Source organism: Pongo abelii, chromosome 16 (genome assembly GCF_028885655.2).
Source record: "Pongo abelii isolate AG06213 chromosome 16, NHGRI_mPonAbe1-v2.0_pri, whole genome shotgun sequence".
In the NCBI taxonomy this organism is placed as follows: domain Eukaryota; kingdom Metazoa; phylum Chordata; class Mammalia; order Primates; family Hominidae; genus Pongo; species Pongo abelii.
In genome coordinates, this window is record NC_072001.2 from 21,724,512 (window position 1) to 21,742,019 (window position 17,508).

At 42.1% G+C, this 17,508-nt stretch overlaps 1 protein-coding gene across 2 annotated transcripts in view; it reads right to left on the reverse strand.

Annotated features, from left to right (window-relative positions):
- Positions 1-17,508, reverse strand: part of LOC129053790 (multiple C2 and transmembrane domain-containing protein 2-like) — a 46,202-nt gene that overhangs the window by 21,415 nt on the left and 7,279 nt on the right. For both annotated transcript variants that reach the window (XM_063716498.1, XM_063716499.1), the window contains exons 5-6: positions 7,947-8,098; positions 4,396-4,461 (exon numbers count right to left, since the gene is read on the reverse strand). In XM_063716498.1, the coding sequence (XP_063572568.1) occupies positions 4,396-4,461; positions 7,947-8,098 (218 nt within the window). The remainder of the gene's footprint in view (positions 1-4,395; positions 4,462-7,946; positions 8,099-17,508) is intronic.

A 17,508-nucleotide genomic window follows, 5' to 3' on the forward strand; every position in this document is an offset into this window, starting at 1 on the left:
CAAACCTGCTCAAGTTTTGTTTGCCATGATAGCTTTTAACCTCTTATTCATTACCATAATTCTATGTTTTATATTACAGACTCGTCAGCTTTTAACTTAAAGGCAAGGGGCAGGAAAGAGTGCTAGAGTTTTAAAAGCTGTAAACCTCAGAGGCTAAGGAAGCCGGGGAAGAGGAGAAAAATGGTGAATGTGTCAAGCCCGGCTGTAAAAGCAGATCAACGACATGGGGTGCAATTTGTCTAGAGAAATACTCCAGCCCAGATTTTTCACTGCCTCAGAGCCACCAATAAACTTGTAGAATATCAGAGCCACTTATCCAGGGCCATCTGGGACTGAGGAGGGACTCTGAGGCCGGCTGATCCAAATGGGCTTGTGGGTTCCCATTCTCCACCTTTCCGAACTAAATTAAGTCTAGAATATTCTATAATGAGTTAATCTCTGGAATCACCTTGAAATATAAAATATACTTTAAGAAATTGATATGATTACTTTGAAATGGCTCAAAATGGAATAATCTATATTACTGTATATTCATGTTCTTGACATTTTAAAAGTTGGAGCCAGTTAAACTTAGCTTTATGTCTTACTCTCCCCTAAAAGCTCACCGTTCCTATCTAAGGTCAGATACTTTTTTGCTTGTTTTACCCATGAAAAAACACTGGAGTCGGTAGGCAACACAGTTTCAGGGGATGATGGACCGCAGCACCTTCATCTCACCAACCCCAGTGTTTTTAGGAGTTACTTGTGGCTCAGGGGGCACTGCAGGCAGGTGGACTATGGAACAAGGGGAAGTCAGCAAGTTCCACATGACTCAGGAGAGCCTGGAGGAGGGGCCTACAGGGCAGGTCCATGTTTTAACCATCACCAAGCTAACAACCTACCCATGCCAATGTGATTTGTCTACACATAAGCAGCCACTACACCAACCTTGTCATACATGGCTACACAACTTCAGTATTGTTCAGGCTGACCTACAATGCCCAACCCTTCCATTAATGGATGTCCCTCCTACCATGTCCTTGACAATGGTCACTGCTCACTTTTACCAAAAAATACCAAAAAATTCTATGCTGTTTTGGAGAAAAAAAAATACATTGAATCTTACTAGTCATATCTTATTTTCTTAAATTGCATAATTTGAGTTGCCAAGGTATAAGGACCTACAGTTTACATGCAGAAAAATCTCAAAATTAATAATTAATACCTACCATCAGAGTGAGCAAGGGAATAAACAATGTCAAGTAGATGTTGTTACTGTTTGCCATGATGACCCTGCCAGTTGGCCAGTGAGCCCATTATACAGATACAGAGTCATACTCCACAGGGAATGCACTGTCCAAGTCCCACAGTTAGCAGACAGTGTGTTATCAGGAAGCTCAGGATGTGTGACCCCAGAGCTGATGTTCCTTCTCTCCCACTGAACGGCCTACACAGCTTCCCCGAAGAGAATTTCCCCAGACAGTCCATCTAGATTTTTAACTCTAATGCTCAATTATTAACATCAAGGTTTTATCCAAAAATAAAGCATGAGACAGGCCTTGGAGAGGAGACAGTTAAGATACATTTGCACCAGACACAAAAAGGTTTTTCCCAACAGTTGGAAAATAAAATAGCTGGGCCTTACAATGAACATCACAAAGAAAAGCAAATGTGTTAAAAAAAAAAAAACCCTTGAAATATTTAAACAATAGCCACGAAGAAGGAACCATAAGTAGCAAGTCAGTGATGTCCATATGCTAGCACAATCTTTCAGGCTGAGAAGCAGTCGACATTTTATTGTAGATTTCTCCCACCTGCAAGTTTGCTGCAGGGTAAAGCCGTAGAGCCAGCTCCCAAAAGATACTTTTGTTATCTATTGTACTACAGGAGAGGAGAAAGGAAAAGGATACAAAAAAAATTCTTTAAAATTCATGAAGAGGAAGAACAGAATGACCACTAAGACAGGTATACCTCTCGGTTACAAACAGGAAATAGCTAAATAATAAATGAATACCCAAATGACGAAACATGGATTACAAGGGACATCTTAAATTACATTTTTTGTCTCTGTGGAGAAACGCAACACTCATTTGGAAAAGCGTTTCCTATTACATGAAGGAAGCGTGATAGCACAGTGACTTGTGAAATGCAGGGGCATTATTCTTTGCACCTACTACAACAACACACTGGCCATTCATCACAGGAGGCCCCTATTCCCACTGTTCAGATAACACTTTGGGACACAGAGTTCTCTGCATTTCATTTGTGTAACTGATCTTTGCTCTTTGGGCTAGCACAAAATTTCAAATCCTATGACCATCCGTATTGGCAGGGTCCTGGTATATCACGGTATATCACAGCAGTGACAACATTAGAGATACTGGGATGTACCTGAGCCTGAGCTATCTCAGTTACCCTGTATGAGTAGAGAACTGAGAGACAAGGTCAGAGCAGTAATCCGACAGGCCATGTATGTGAAAGACTGGACCACAGGAAGTGAGTTTGCTTGTAAATGCAAACCTGGCTGGGAGATGGCCAGGGAAGAAATGATTGCAATCTAACAGATAAGCATAGAATTGAGATGTGCAGATAGTGCAAAGTAACGCAACCAGAGATGTGGTGGTTGAAGTGAGAGGTCTTAAGTGGGAGCAGTGCCGGTCCCCTAGGGGTGTTTGGACACATGTTAAGGAACAAAGGCATGCTGTGTGTGCATACATATGATTGTGTGTTTCCCACAAAGTAATCAAGGAAAGTGACCGGTATCAGGTAGCTGAGAGCCAGGTTTGCTAAACATCCTGCAACATGCCAGACAGTCCCATGCAACAGGGTACCCATATTGAGAGACACTGGAGCAACATTCCACAGGTACTGAACTCCCCACGCATCTATCTCAGGATACTGAGGTGGCAATGACAACAAGCAGTCAGACACTGTATTAAGCATTTTACTGAGAAAAAGCCCTGCACAGGTATTCGGTTAGCTGGGTCTCAACCTGTTTATGCCTCTAAACACCTTGCTGATGAAACAAACATTTCACCTCCTTGGGCCTCTGCATTTCCTCGTCTGTTAAATGAAGGGGTTTTTACTAGATGAGTGGTTTTCAATCTTTAGTTTTCAGCAACAAAACCCTTTCTTCAAATGGAATCTCAATATAGAGCACAGGCAAAAGCTGAGATGCTCTGGCCACAGAGGAGAGATGTCAAGAGGCCCTCCCATTCCTCAAGGGGTGACCCTAAGGCATCTCCCTGAACCCAAGATCCAGCTTTGAAAAAGACACCCCATAGTGGTTGGGATCCCTTTCAACATCTGTGTTCTAATTTTTTTTTTTTTTTTTTTGACACAGAGTCTTGCTCTGTCGCCCAGGCTGGAGTGCAGTGGCACGATCTCAGCTCACTGCAAGCTCTGCCTCCTGGGTTCACATCATTCTCCTGCCTCAGCCTCCCGAGTAGCTGGGACTACAGGCACCCACCACCATGCCCAGCAAACCAGGATGGTCTCGATCTCCCGACCTTGTGATCCATCTGCCTTGGCCTCCCAAAGTGCTAGGATTACAGGTGTGAGCCACCACGCCTGGCCTGTGTTCTAAATTTAAGATCTGTGTACAAATAGTATGCATACAGATGAACACAAGGCAAGTGATTTGATGGAGAAAACTACTTGGTCTTTGAAAACACAAAATCCTGACTCTGGACCTCATGATTAAGTCCAAGGCCAAGTCATGTGTAAACTTCTGAAGCTCCATTTCATCATCTGTAGAATGAGCATGACACCAGTAATTCAAAGGGCTTTTCTGAAGCTCAGAGATGGTCTGTGCTTCTACCAGCATCACCTTTTTGCTTACTGTATGCTGGTTACGGTGCCTATGCTGCCTTATTTCATTGTATTTTTCACTACAACCCTAGGAAGAAGCAATTATTGTTCATTACACATGTGAGTGTCTCAATTAAGTTGAGAGGGTCCAAAAGTAAAGAAATAAAATAGATTTGGCCTCGAACTCCATTCCTTGGTGTTCTATGAAGTACACCAAGGACAGTGAAATGCTTCCATCATGGGAACACGCAGCCTTAGACCTTTACTAAATTATGTAACATTTCACTAGGTAGCAAAATCAAAATTTTAGGGTATATTGGAAATTTATATAAAATGTTTTGAATACTCTGAGATGGCAGGTTACCTTTCTTTAGATAATTCCTTACACGCACTATTTTAATCAATACTGAATGACATTTCCCAATTAAACAAACAAAAACGAAAAGCAAACTTTCCCCGGTTAGGATTGGCCATCCAGCTCACTGATGGCACTCTGGGGTGGGGGATGCGAGGTCGTGCCCTCAGATCTAACAGATAAAGATCACCTCTCAGAACCAGCCCCATGCAGAAACAAGCTCCCGCCACTGGAAAGCAGAGGGGACTCACCTGCCCAGACTTTCCTCATGCTTTTTACTGTCCTCTCTCCACACTTCAATGTCCAAAATGCCCATCCTGTCAGAGAAGTAGAGAAAGTCAAACTGTTCCTGCCACTGTGGATTTGCATTCTTACACAGTGTCTAGAAAACATGCAGGTATAATATTTATTTTATTTTATTTTGACAGATTCTTGCTCTGTCGCCCAGGCTGGAGTGCAGTGGTGTGATCTCGGCTCACTGCAAGCTCCACCTCCAGGGTTCATGCCATTCTCCTGCCTCAGCCTCTTGAGTAGCTGGGACTACAGGCACCCGCCACCACGCCCAGCTAATTTTTTGTATTTTCAGTAGAGACGGGGTTTCACCATGTTAGCCAGAATGGTCTGGATCTCCTGACCTCGTGATCTGCCCACCTCAGCCTCCCAAAGTGCTGGGATTACAGGCATGAGCCACTGCTCCCGGCCACACTTATTTTCTTAAAATGTCATTCATTGCTACAGAAGCTACACATTAATTTCATTATTAAACTGCAGGGGGTCAAGATGATGGACCTCACCCTTTATAAAGGTAAACTTCCCTTTTTAGAATGAAAGGGACTTGGTGGATTCAAGAATTGGTAAAACATTACTACTCTCCTAGCTGCCCTCCAGATCCAATAATTTATCCACCAAGTTACAAAGAATACTGTTACCTCACAAGAAACTATAAATTATATACACACACACATACACAGTGGACATATATCAACAGGCATCTTACAATTGTCTCTCTTACAGGAGGTCACACTAATTGCTTAATCGAATGCAAGTAACACTTTTGTTGGCACATCCATTCAATGCTAGCTTAGCAACTATATAAATTAACAGTTTGGGGACTTAATTAACATCTGTCAGATGCATTAAATGAGAAACCCATGACTTGTATATTGCCACCTATTTTTAAATCCAAAGTTAGTGAATCCAGTCACTAGGACAGGAGGAAGACTAGGAAACTCCACTGCAGCCAAACCTAAAAATTAACAAGAGTCACTTGAAAATGCCACAAGTGTTTCTGTGTTCTTCAAAAGTGAATTCAAACTGCTTCTGTGTTTGGTTCATTGGCAGGATTTTCATCTTTGTTTCCTTTATATAGAGATTAAATGTGTGAATACAAAGTGGGCAAAAATGTTGGTCCCAGAGTATTAGTGCAGTGTCAGGTATTAAATCCCAATACCAACTATTCTTGTGTGAGAAAAACGTAGAGAACTCAGACCTCAGCTGTAGCCAATGTCATGTAAAATCATTTCAGCTGTTTTTCACATCAGGCTTAATATATCGGATCATAAAATTTAGAAACCAGGGAGAAAAACAGAAACCGCTGGGTGCGGTGGCTCACGCCTGTAATCCCAGCACTTTCGGAGGCTGAGGTAGGTGGTTCACGAGGTCAGGAGTTCAAGACCAGCCTGACCAACATGGTGAAACCCCGTCTCTACTAAAAATACAAAAATTAGCCGGGCCTGGTGGTGCGTGCCTGTAATCTCAGCTACTCAGGAGGCTGAGACAGGAGAATCACTTGAACCCGGGAGGTGGAGGTTGCAGGAGCTGAGATTGTGCCATTGCACTCCAGCCTGGGCAACAGAGTGAGACTCGGTCTCAAAAAAAAAAAAAAAAAAAACCGGGGGGGGGGAGCTGGGTGCGGTAGCTCATGCCTGTAATCCCAGCACTTTGGGAGGCTGAGGTGGGCCAATCATAAGGTCAGGAGATCAAGACCATCCTGGCTAACACAGTGAAACCCCATCACTACTAAAAATACAAAAAATTAGCTGGGTGTGGTGGCGGGCGCCAGTAGTTCCAGCTACTCAGGATGCTGAGGCAGGAGAATGGCGTGAACTGGAGAGGTGCAGCTTGCAGTGAGCCTAGATCCTGCCACTGCACTCCAGCCTGGGCCACAAAGTGACACACTCCGCCTCAAAAAAAAAAAAAAAACCCTATTAGACCACAAATTAAATGCAATATTTCCCAAGGGTGAATGTAACAGATATTGAACTAATTCTACACTTCACCTTAGTCCAAAGGGTTAAGTGTGCTTAGTGATGAATAATTTTTCCATAAATCCTTAGCCTGACCCTGGCAAGCTAAAGGAATCTTAGTAGAGAGATATGGTTACCCTGGATACCCTCACTGTGAGGCACAGCCTGAAATTACCTGGTTAAAATAATTATCTGCATACTTCTGTCATCACGCCCCCTCAATTTTCACATTTTTAATAAACTATTCTTCAACATGAGCCTCAATTCTCGATTTTGTGCTAGAGTAAATGACATCAAATATTTGATTCTGCACTGAAAATAGTGCAGTGCGCACAACCTCTTGCCTCCCTAAATCATTTTCCAACTTGTCCTTATCTGCTGCATCCTCGAAGCTAGAAAGTCCAAACTGCAAATAGCCTCAGGGCTATTTTCAAAATTGTCCACTGATTGTTTTTTCTTGTGTGGCTTTTGGCATGTGATTTAACTTTCAGGTACCCTAGAGCTCCTTCAATCCATAAAACACAGGAAATATTCGTGTCTGACAATTATGTAAAACTAATTAATTATCGTGGTTTAGAGACTATAGTTTTTGAAATAAAATCCACACCAAATTACTAAGATTAAAAATTGAATGGAATTTGGATCGGCAGAATAAGATGAATTATTTTTAAAGATAGTTAAAAATGCCATTACATTTGTTTAAAATAAATCACTTTTAATACTTTGGATAGTTTATTATTATTTTTAATCAGAGCAAAAAACAGGAGCACTAGATTCTATTTTTGGTGTGAAGACTAGCAAACAAGAGAATGCAATGGGTTTATAATTCTGGAAAAAAAAATATATATATATATATTTTTTTGAGACAGAGTCTCGCTCTGTCACCCAGGCTGGAGTACAGTGGCACAATCTTGGCTCACGGCAAGCTCAGCCTCCCAGGTTCATGCCATTCTCCTGCCTCAGCCTCCCCAGTAGCTGGGACTATAGGTGCCCGCCACCACACCCAGCTAATTTTTTGCATTTTTAGTAGAGAAGGGGTTTCACTGTGTTAGCCAGGATGGTCTTGATCTCCTGACCTCAAGATCCACCTGCCTCAGCCTCCCAAAGTGCTGGGATTACAGGCGTGAGCCACTGCACCCGGCCTTCTGAAAATATTTTTAATTATCTCACATATTTTAACCCAAATATCACATATTATGCTATTCTATTTCTGTAGCATTTTGAAAACTTTTACTTATCCTTTTCCTGCATTCTATGAAACATAGTTTGCTTATTTTCAAAATGAAAAAAAGTCATGCATTCAAATCTATGATTTAATAAGCTTTCTCTAGCTCTGTTACTATATTAAAATAAACTATACTAAGCAATTAAAACAATACCCACATTAATTGACTGCATCTATACAATTATTTTGTTTTCTGCTCCTTAATATAGTTAGGAAGGCTAAACATAAATTACTTCTACTTTTGTAAAATTTAAAGTGAGAAACAACTTTTTTTTTATTTTAAAGATACCATTCTCCTTATGGAAAGATAGAACTTGCCTTACTCTTATACCTCTGATCTCCCAGTTTTAACTGGACAAAGATTTCTGTCATGCTTCCTCCTGAGACAGTCTTCCCTTCCAACAAAGTTATAATTATAATCCCGTTCCAGAGCTGGTTTCTTTTCAAGGACTCAGAGAGCCGTAGGTTGCATATCAAAGAGGACTAAAGCAAAAAATAAAGATGACATGTAAACTTGCTTATAATTCCCGAGAGTGACTTTGGTGATCATTGGAATTCCAACTTTCAATATTTGCTTGTAAAAAATTCCCTCCCTACTGGTGAAAAGTGTTATTTTTCGTTGGTTTTGCAAACCTGCTGTCACAGTTATGTGACTTCCTTCTCAAGCTTTGAAGTGGTAATAATATGGTGAAGGAAGAGTATATGCAACACTTTGACTTGGCACTGGCCTGCGCTCCCACCCAGATGAGCTCTTTGGTGGGACTCCTTTGACTGGGCCTTTAGCTATTTTAATAGTGTGAGAGGAATAAAGGCATTCTGGGAAACAGAGATATTATAAGCAAAATATCTCTGGGCATTCAGAAATAATGACTTTGAATTTATCCTTCACATTTGAATCTGTCTCCACTTCTCTTTATTCCTTGGGCTACTACCAAAAGCCCTATACCACATAAGATTCACTACTCCAAATAGAGCCTTCAGTGGCCTAGCTGGTCAAATGAGCTTTACAGATCTGGGGTGGGGGTGGGAGGGAAGGGGGTGTATAAAGTATATCTCACTGCACCTGGGACCCAGGAGGGGTTCAATAACTTAACTCTTATTTCCTTTTCTAAATTATATTACTCACACTCATACACACCTTATAGGAAAAGGGCAAATGCCCTGTTATTAAATTTTAAATAGAGTAGCCACACTTCATTTTTTAATTTCCACTATGTAAATTTTCAAACATATACAAAGGTAAAGAGAAGAATACAATAAATCTGCATGTACTTAATCACCAGATTTACTGTCTTGCAAATCTTATTTTACCTATGCCTTCGTTCTTTTATGGTTGAAATATCTTAAAGCGAAATCCATATTTGTTTTTACATAACCATCCGGTATGATCACACTCAATGGCGTTAACCATAAGTTGTTTAATCTATGAAATACACAGTGCATATTCACATTTCCCTGATGGTCTCAACCACTCCCTTTTATGGTTAGTTTGTCTGAGTTGGGATCCCCACGTGATCCACATGCTGCATTTGGTTAGCAGAGTTCATTTACGTTGTCCATTAAATTAGCGAAATGACACAAGCATAGGCTTCTTTATTGAAGGAGAAATAAATGGGCTGAAGAATGTAAATGGTGCCGAGCATCATCGTCGAGCAATGAATTTCTAACACTATATATTCATTCCTGTCATCACTCGCTATATCTTCCAGATCATTCAGACACCAATTTGCTCGGACGCCAGTTAGTCACAATTTATCACAACAAAGGGTATGTCAGTACCATAGTCATTATACACCAGCTTACCTCATCGAACCCAGGCCACTCCACCACTCTTAATAAGTGACACAACAATGCCACACTAGGTATTTTGATCATTTATGACAACCTTAAACAAAATACATTCAAGAAAACACATATTCCCAAGCTTCATATCTGTATTAGCCCATTTTCATACTGCTATAAAGAACTGACTGAGACTGGGTCATTCATAAAGGAAAGAGGTTAATTGATTCAGTGCAGCATGGCTGGGGAGGCCTCAGGAAACTTAATCACAGTGGAAGGTGAAGGGGAAGCAAGTCACCTTCTTCACAAGGCGGACAGGAAGGAGAAGTGCCAAGTGAAGTGGAAAGAGCCCCTTATAAAGCCATCAGATCTCGTGAGAACTCACTATCATGAAAACAGTATGGGGGAAACCGCCCCCATGATTCAATTACCTCCACCTGGTATTTCCCTTGACACGTGGGGGTTATGGGGATTACAATTCAAGATGAGATTTGAGTGGGGACACAAAGTCTAACCATATCAATATCCATGTGTCTTTTCTCTTAAGCCCCCCCCACACACACATAGGTTTTGCAGGTGCTGAGACAGAACAGAAGGGGCAAGTGAGGAAAGAATCTTAAAAAGAAATATCCTCTTCTCTGGTGAACGTGAGTAATTCCTTCATACTTCATATATATAAATGAGAAAATATGTATAGGAATATTTGAACTATTTCATAAACCTTTATTATTGAATATATGATCATTATGCTTACTATATATAAAAATAACATTTCAGATATAACATATTCAATAAAGGTTTATGAAACAGTTAAAATTAAGTGATTTTGTGTTGGTCATAAATACACACCATCACAATATATAAATAGATGTATCTGCATATATGCACATATATCTATACATATCTATACAGGTATTGATATACATAATACATTTTATAGCTTATTAGGTACATGGGCTAAAAACTTCTACCTTTAAAACAAAAATGAGATTTTGATTCATATATCCTGCTGCAATTCCTCCTTTTGCTTTTCTTCTTCTTTTTTTTTTTTTTTTGAGACGGAGTCTTGCTCTGTCTCCCAAGCTGGAGTGCAGCGGCGCAATGTCTGCTCACTGCAAGCTCCACCTCTTGGGTTCATGCCATTCTCCTGCCTCAGCCTCCTGAGTAGCTGGGACTACAGGCGCCTGCCACTGTGCATGGCAAAGTTTTTTGTATTTTTAGTAGAGATGGGGTTTCGCCATGTTAGCCAGGATGGTCTCGATCTCCTGACCTCGTGATCCGCTCGCCTCAGCCTCCCAAAATGCTGGGATTACAGGCATGAGCCACCGTGCCCAGCCTCTTTTTTTCTTCTTAAAATTTGACTTGCCAATCAACAACCGAAAGCATGACCTGTCCCACGGCCATGCTTCAAAGCTCCGGCAGATATATTCCTCCCTAAACACTGCAACTATTTCAAAATCCTTTTTATAAAAACGGGAGTAACGTCCACAAAGGATCAAAGGGCATCCTGCAGTCTGGCAATTGCTTAAGAAGAATGGCAGCACTTCCATGAAATATGCCCTAAAATAATTTTGCGGCTTGGTATGTCCTAATTTCAAACTGGATGTTTATCTTGGAAAGGTTTCTAACCTGTCCATAAAACAGCTCCACTTAGCGCTATGAGCTCTGTAAAAATGGAATCCAAAGCTGGTTATCAAGGGGGCCTAGAGATGGGTTCCACATGGCGGAACAGCATGGGAGGGCAAGGCTGAGGCCTGTATCAGGTGCAGCTTGGCTGGAGCTCCTGATCTAGACACTCGTTGCATTACACCATCACATCTGGATTCTTGCTTGTCATGTCCCTGGGAAATATCCACTTTCCATCAAAGCTTTTGTCTATCACAGTCGGACTTTGAACATTTTAGCATTTAACGCAGTCATGTTTGATCTGATGGACTTGCTCTCTGCTGTCCAAGATTTTTTTCCCTCCTCCTAAAGGGAGGGCAGAAGTATTTATTGCAGAGTTCACAGATAGAAAAGAACACAAGAACTTTATTCTACTTATTACACCCCAAATATTTCTGCACACCACTATCAGGTTATTTCTCTTTTTTTTTTTTTGAGACAGAGTCTGGCTCTGGAGCCCAGGCTGGAGTGCACTGGTGCTCACTGCAAGCTCCACCTCCCGGGCTCATGCCATTCTCTGCCTCAGCCTCCCGAGTAGCTAGGACCACAGGCGCCTGCCACCACGTCCAGCTAATTCTTTCGTATTTTTTAGTGGAGACGGGGTTTCACCATGTTTTGCCAGGATGGTCTCAATCTCCTGACCTCGTGATCCACCCGCCTCGGCCTCCCAAAGTGCTGGGATTACAGGCGTGAGCCACCACACCCAGCCAGGTTATTTCTCAAATAAAGTTTCATCTGTGATCCACACATTCTGGAGGAGGTGGGTGTAATTTAAAGAAGTCTCTTAATTACTTTAACATTTCTCTTCCACACTTGATAGGTTTGATGAGGCCTCAGACCAGGGAGTCTGGGGTTGGGGGTAGGGCCTGGGCCATGTAATGTGTGATTTCTTGCAGAGCTGGGCTTGCAAAAATCTTTTGTGTGCTTCAAACAGCCCCCTTTTCCCCCACAATAAATTGACTCATCTGCACTCGCTCAGCTGAATAGCTTAGGTTTTCATGCCTGTGCCTGAGCTTATACATGAAATTTGTCATCTTAATGCAGCCTGGCTTGTGAAAGGAGAGAAGGAAATGACCCATCTCAGGGGAAACCCACCCCACGTGAACTAAAACAGACACCAGGAGATAGTGGAACGTTTCGGGGCCCTGATCCTAATTTCTTAGCAGATACAATGGATACAATACAGTACATCAAGGTTTTGTTATTTTCCTCCTTCCTTCCAAAGGATCAGACCTTTCACTATTTCTATGTTGATTCATTCATCTGCTCTCTCTTTCTCAGCCCCCACCTCACCAAATCCCCACCCATTCTTCTAAAACAGAAAAGGCGACTTCCATCTAAGACCATGGCTAGTTATTAACAGTGAAAACAAGGTGTGCTGTGCCACTTAGAAACATATTAACTTCTGTAAAAGAGCTTTGGAAACACTAATTTACTTCTCATTCATTCAATCCCAAGGCAGAAAGGGAAGAAACTTTGGAGTAAGACTAAAATTATACCCGGTGGATTCAAACAGGTAGAGAATGTTTATAAGTTTCTGATCTAGGAATAGGCTCTAAAACAGTGACTGTACTGTCATTGCTGGAATACACGAAATGGACTACAGTTTGCTGGCATGCATTATTTGATGTTTTTTGCCTGGGGACATGCTGGGGAGATAGTGATGTGAATTGGCATGGCTGCAAAGGAAACTGAGGGAAGATGGACAGGTCAGCTTGGTGCCTCTTATCTGTCCCAGGCCAGGAAGAGTGGCAGAGAGGTTAAGAGGAAAGAAATCCTAAAAGCAGGGCATGAAGTCAGGAGCTGGAGCCACACCTGTGGCCATCAAAAGCAAGGTTACATTCAAGTAGGCAGCACTCCAGAACTGACTATGCCAAGCAATACCCACGGTATAATTCTCCAAAACACTCTCTTGCATATAACAAAATACCAATCAGCCAACCAATAAAGATGGCAGTAAGAAAAGGCAGGACCAGAGCATACCCACCAGGTGCCAAATAATGTACTGGTGCTCCATACGTAGTCCCAGAGACAGCAGTATAAACATACCAGCATTCCTGCTGTGCAAATACATCCCATTTTCACTCTCATTAATTGTTTTTCCTAAGTCATTGTGGGAAAGTGAGTAGTCAATGGAAACAAATGCATTAAAAAAATCAACTTTGTAAGAAAAGTGAGTAGTAAAGTCAGATTCCAACTATGTTTACCACTGATTTGAAAACTAAGAGAAAACATTGAGCCTATAAAATGTTTCACTGAAATATTCCTTTCAAGCTTTTTCAACATGTAAAACTACTGTTCCTTGTCAACAGCTTTTATTGCATGAGAAGATCCATGCATCCATAGAACAGGCTCCTAGGGAAAATCCTTCTCTGCAGCTCCTCTCTATTACCTGAAGAGGATATTGGACGCATAAATTCTCCTAGAACTACACAGAAATCCTTGCATGAGAATATAAAGAAAACCTTTTAAATTTCCCACATGTAAAAGTCCACAGAAGTGGCGATTTATACTTGTAGATGAAAACAGTATCAGTGGCCAGGTGCGGTGGCTCACGCCTGTAATCCCAGCACTTTGGGAGGCCAAGGTGTGTGGATCATGAGGTCAGGAGATCGAGACCATCCTGGCTGACACAGTGAAACCCCGTCTCTACTCAAAATACAAAAAAATGAGTAGGGCATGGTGGCGGGTGACTGCAGTCCCAGCTACTCGGGAGGCTGAGACAGGAGAATGGTGTGAACCCGGGAGGCGGAGCTTGCAGTGAGCCGAGATCCAGCCACTGCACTCCAGCCTGGGCGACACAGCGAGACTCCATTTCAAAAAAAAAAAAGTATCAGTTCCAGAAATATGAATAATCTGTGTGTACAAATACATTAGCTATAAAAGCTTTGCATTAAATTTAATATTTTTAAATTATAAGATAAAATTTTCACTCAATTTTTGTACTTAAAAATTAGATTAAGAAAAGATTTAAAATAATAGTTAAAAATTGCATACCCAATGACTCTCAGATTTTAGGACCAGGAAAATGCTTCTAATGCATTTCCTACTATTTAAAAAATATATATATGAAGAGATAAAACAACACTACAAAGGCAATGTGATTCAACAGGATTTTCTTTTTGCCATGACCTGTAGGAAGCTCAAAGTTAAATGTTGGGCTCATGTGCAGTATAGATTAATTATCTTGCATTTCTTGATTTACTTGTATAATCCTGCTAGCCTTCACTTCTCTATTTTTCTATGTCTATAAAATACTTTATAAGCACCCCTATCCAGGGCTGGGAGTAGTGTGAAGCAGTGAGGCACAGGGCTCATCCTCCAGGTTCTGCAAGTGCAGGGCTGCTTCCTCAGCCTGGATGCTTTTTATTTTTATTTTTTATTATTATTATTTTTTTGGACGGAGTCTCCCTCTGTCACCCAGGCTGGGGTGCAGTGGCAAGATTCTTGGCTCACTGCAACCTCTGCCTCCCAGGTTCAAGCAATTCTCCTGCCTCAGCCTCCCGAGTAGCTGGGACTACAGGAATGCACCACCACATCAGACTAAGTTTTCGTATTTTTAGTAGGGACGGGATTTCATCATGTTGGCCAGTCTGTTCTTGAACTCGTGACCTCAAGTGATCCACCTGACTCAGCCTCCCACAGTGCTGAGGTTATGATTACAGGTATGAGGCATCGTGCCCGGCCCCGGATGCCTTTTTATGTTTTGCACCTAGAGCACCTCACTTGCCTCACCTTAATCCCAGCCCACCTCCATCACTTTAGGGTTAGGAGCCAGAGCCATGGCCTCCAAGGCCTGCCCTTCCTTACATCTCCTGCTTTTTCTCCTATGATTCCCAGCATCTTTCTTTACATCCTAGTACTTCCCAGTGCTTCTCAAACTTGAAGATGCTTGACAGTCACCTGGAGGGCTTGTTCAAAAATGGCTGCATCTCATTCCCAGAGTTTCTGATTGAAGAAGTCTAAGATGGGAGCCAGGAGTTGGATTTCTAACTGTTACCAGCTGTGGCTGGTCCAGGGGACACACTGGAAAGCAAGCTGTTTAGAGCCCTACATAAATAGTTTGGAGCTCTTACCATATGCCACATTATTTTATCCTGAAATGTTTCCATTCATGTCATCCCCCTTCTCATTTGATGAGATTCATTCCAGTCTTTTTCTCATCTGAGGGCTTCCCTGAGCCCAACACAGAGACCAGCGTCCAACCCACTCCACCCACCTGCAAGGCCAGGATAATGGTCTCATTGCACCCTTTGAATACCCCCGTCACTAATTCTCATCTCTCCTACCTGCTCATCAATTCTGATGACTAAGTCCAATTCATCTTTGTATCCAAGGATAGGTTCTACCACAAGAGTATGTGCTTAATGAGAGGTTTTGGGGCAAAATTGAGTCGAACATAATTGAGAGGAGAGATTTGATGAGATGTTAAGGAAGACAGTCCCTCTGTCCCTCTGGTATGGAGTACATACAAGCTTTGAAAGTTCTGATAAATTGATAGCTTCACCTAAACATGGCTACAGTTTCCTGGAAGGAGAAAAACCTCTAGAAGTCATTCTGTCCAGGTTAACACTGACCTCGACTTCATAATAAGATATCAGAAGGATCAAGGTTAAGACATTCAGCAGTGGGTCAGTGCGGTGCCACATTTAGATTGATTGATTGATGACAGATAAAATAGAAGTAGATGACAGATAGAGACAGGTAGATAGATTAGCTACATTAGATCATAGATGGAAAACAGACAAGCAAACAGTGATAGGTGTATAAGCACATAGACAAATGTGGCTGTTTTGAGTATGCAAGTCTCCAGTCCTTTGAGTTTAACCAAGAAAATAAAAAGGCAAAAGTTGTTACTAGGAGTGGGCATTTGAATTCAGTTAAGAATGTATGAAAACAAAAAAACAGTACAACAAACAAAAAGCACTTTATTAATTGAGGAATAATTCCAGATACAACACACTTCTTTTAATTCCTCAAATGGACCATATTTCCTCCTGCAAGAGGGTTTTTCTTATACTACTTCCTGGGCTGACACAGAAATAAGACATGTGAGTTCAATTAGAGAAAGTGGGACAGTGAGAGAGTGCATTTACCTAGAAGACGACAGAAGTGGCATCTTTGAGTAGCTCCTTTTCAATCCCAAAATACATGACTACAGACAAAGCAATCAGAAAACTTCCTCCTGGTTCCCATCTGGACTCTGGACACAGAACAGTTCATTTGAGAGAGGGGGCGACAGAGAGAGAGGAGAGAGGAGAGAGAGGAGAGAGGAGGGAGAGGAGAAGTGGCGGGGGAAGACGGGAGGGGAAGAGGGAGAGAGGGGAGGGGAAGAGGGAGAGAGGGGAGGGGAAGAGGGAGAGAGGGGAGGGGAAGAGGGAGAGAGGGGAGGGGAAGAGGGAGAGAGGGGAGGGGAAGAGGGAGAGAGGGGAGGGGAAGAGGGAGAGAGGAGAAGGGAAGAGGGAGAGACGGGAGGGGAAGAGGGAGAGAAGGGAGGGGAAGAGAAGGGAAGGGGAGGAGGAGAGAGGAGTAGGGGAGAGAGGGGAAGGGGGAGGGGGGAGGGGGAGAGGGAAAGAATCTACAAAGGCCATTCAGGAGAGAGAGGAGGGGAAGAGGGAGAGAAGGGAGGGAGGGGGGAGAGGGGAAGGGGGAGGGGGAAGGGAGAAGGGGAGGGGAAGAAGGGGAAGGAGGAGAGGGAGCATAGGAGGGGAGGGGGAGTAGGAGGGAGAGAGGGGAGGGGGAGGGGGAGGAGGGAGTAGGAAGGGAGAAGGAGAGATGGGAAGGGGGAGAGGGAGAGGGGAAGCACGATTGAGTCCCTCCAAATTCTGTGACTGTCCTCTCATTGCACGTAGCCAGGTGGAGACCTGGTGATAGGAGTGCCTAGAGAATGTAGCTTGCAGAGGTCAGCCTTTGCAATAACAGAGAGGAACCAGAATAAAACAATATAAAACCAAACAGGCCAACAATGGGCACTACTAGTTAATTAATTTCATACAGAAAAAAAAGTTACGCTAGTATAGGTCATGTTTCTTACTTTAGACAGCAGACATATTGATACACACAACAGTGGTCAAAAGAGAGGTTATGTAAGAGTATGTACTTATCTCAGTGAAAATGCATCTAAAGTAAAGAAAATCCATAACCAAATAGCCATTGTAGTCAGAGATAACACCTATACACACCCAAATAATAGCCAAGGGGTGTGGGGTGTGTGTGTGTGAGAGAGAGAGAATATGTGCAAAGTTTCTGAACACAATCAGTAATTTGTCAAAGCCATTTTTTATCATTGCTTTTTTTTCTTTATATTAGACTATTTGATGTGAGATAAATAACCATTGTTAATATTTTTTAGCTCTCTAATTGTTACACAAATTAGAAAAGACAGAAATAAGGTTTGGAAACAGATCTAGTCACACCAAAGATTGTATATAGTAAATACATAAAGA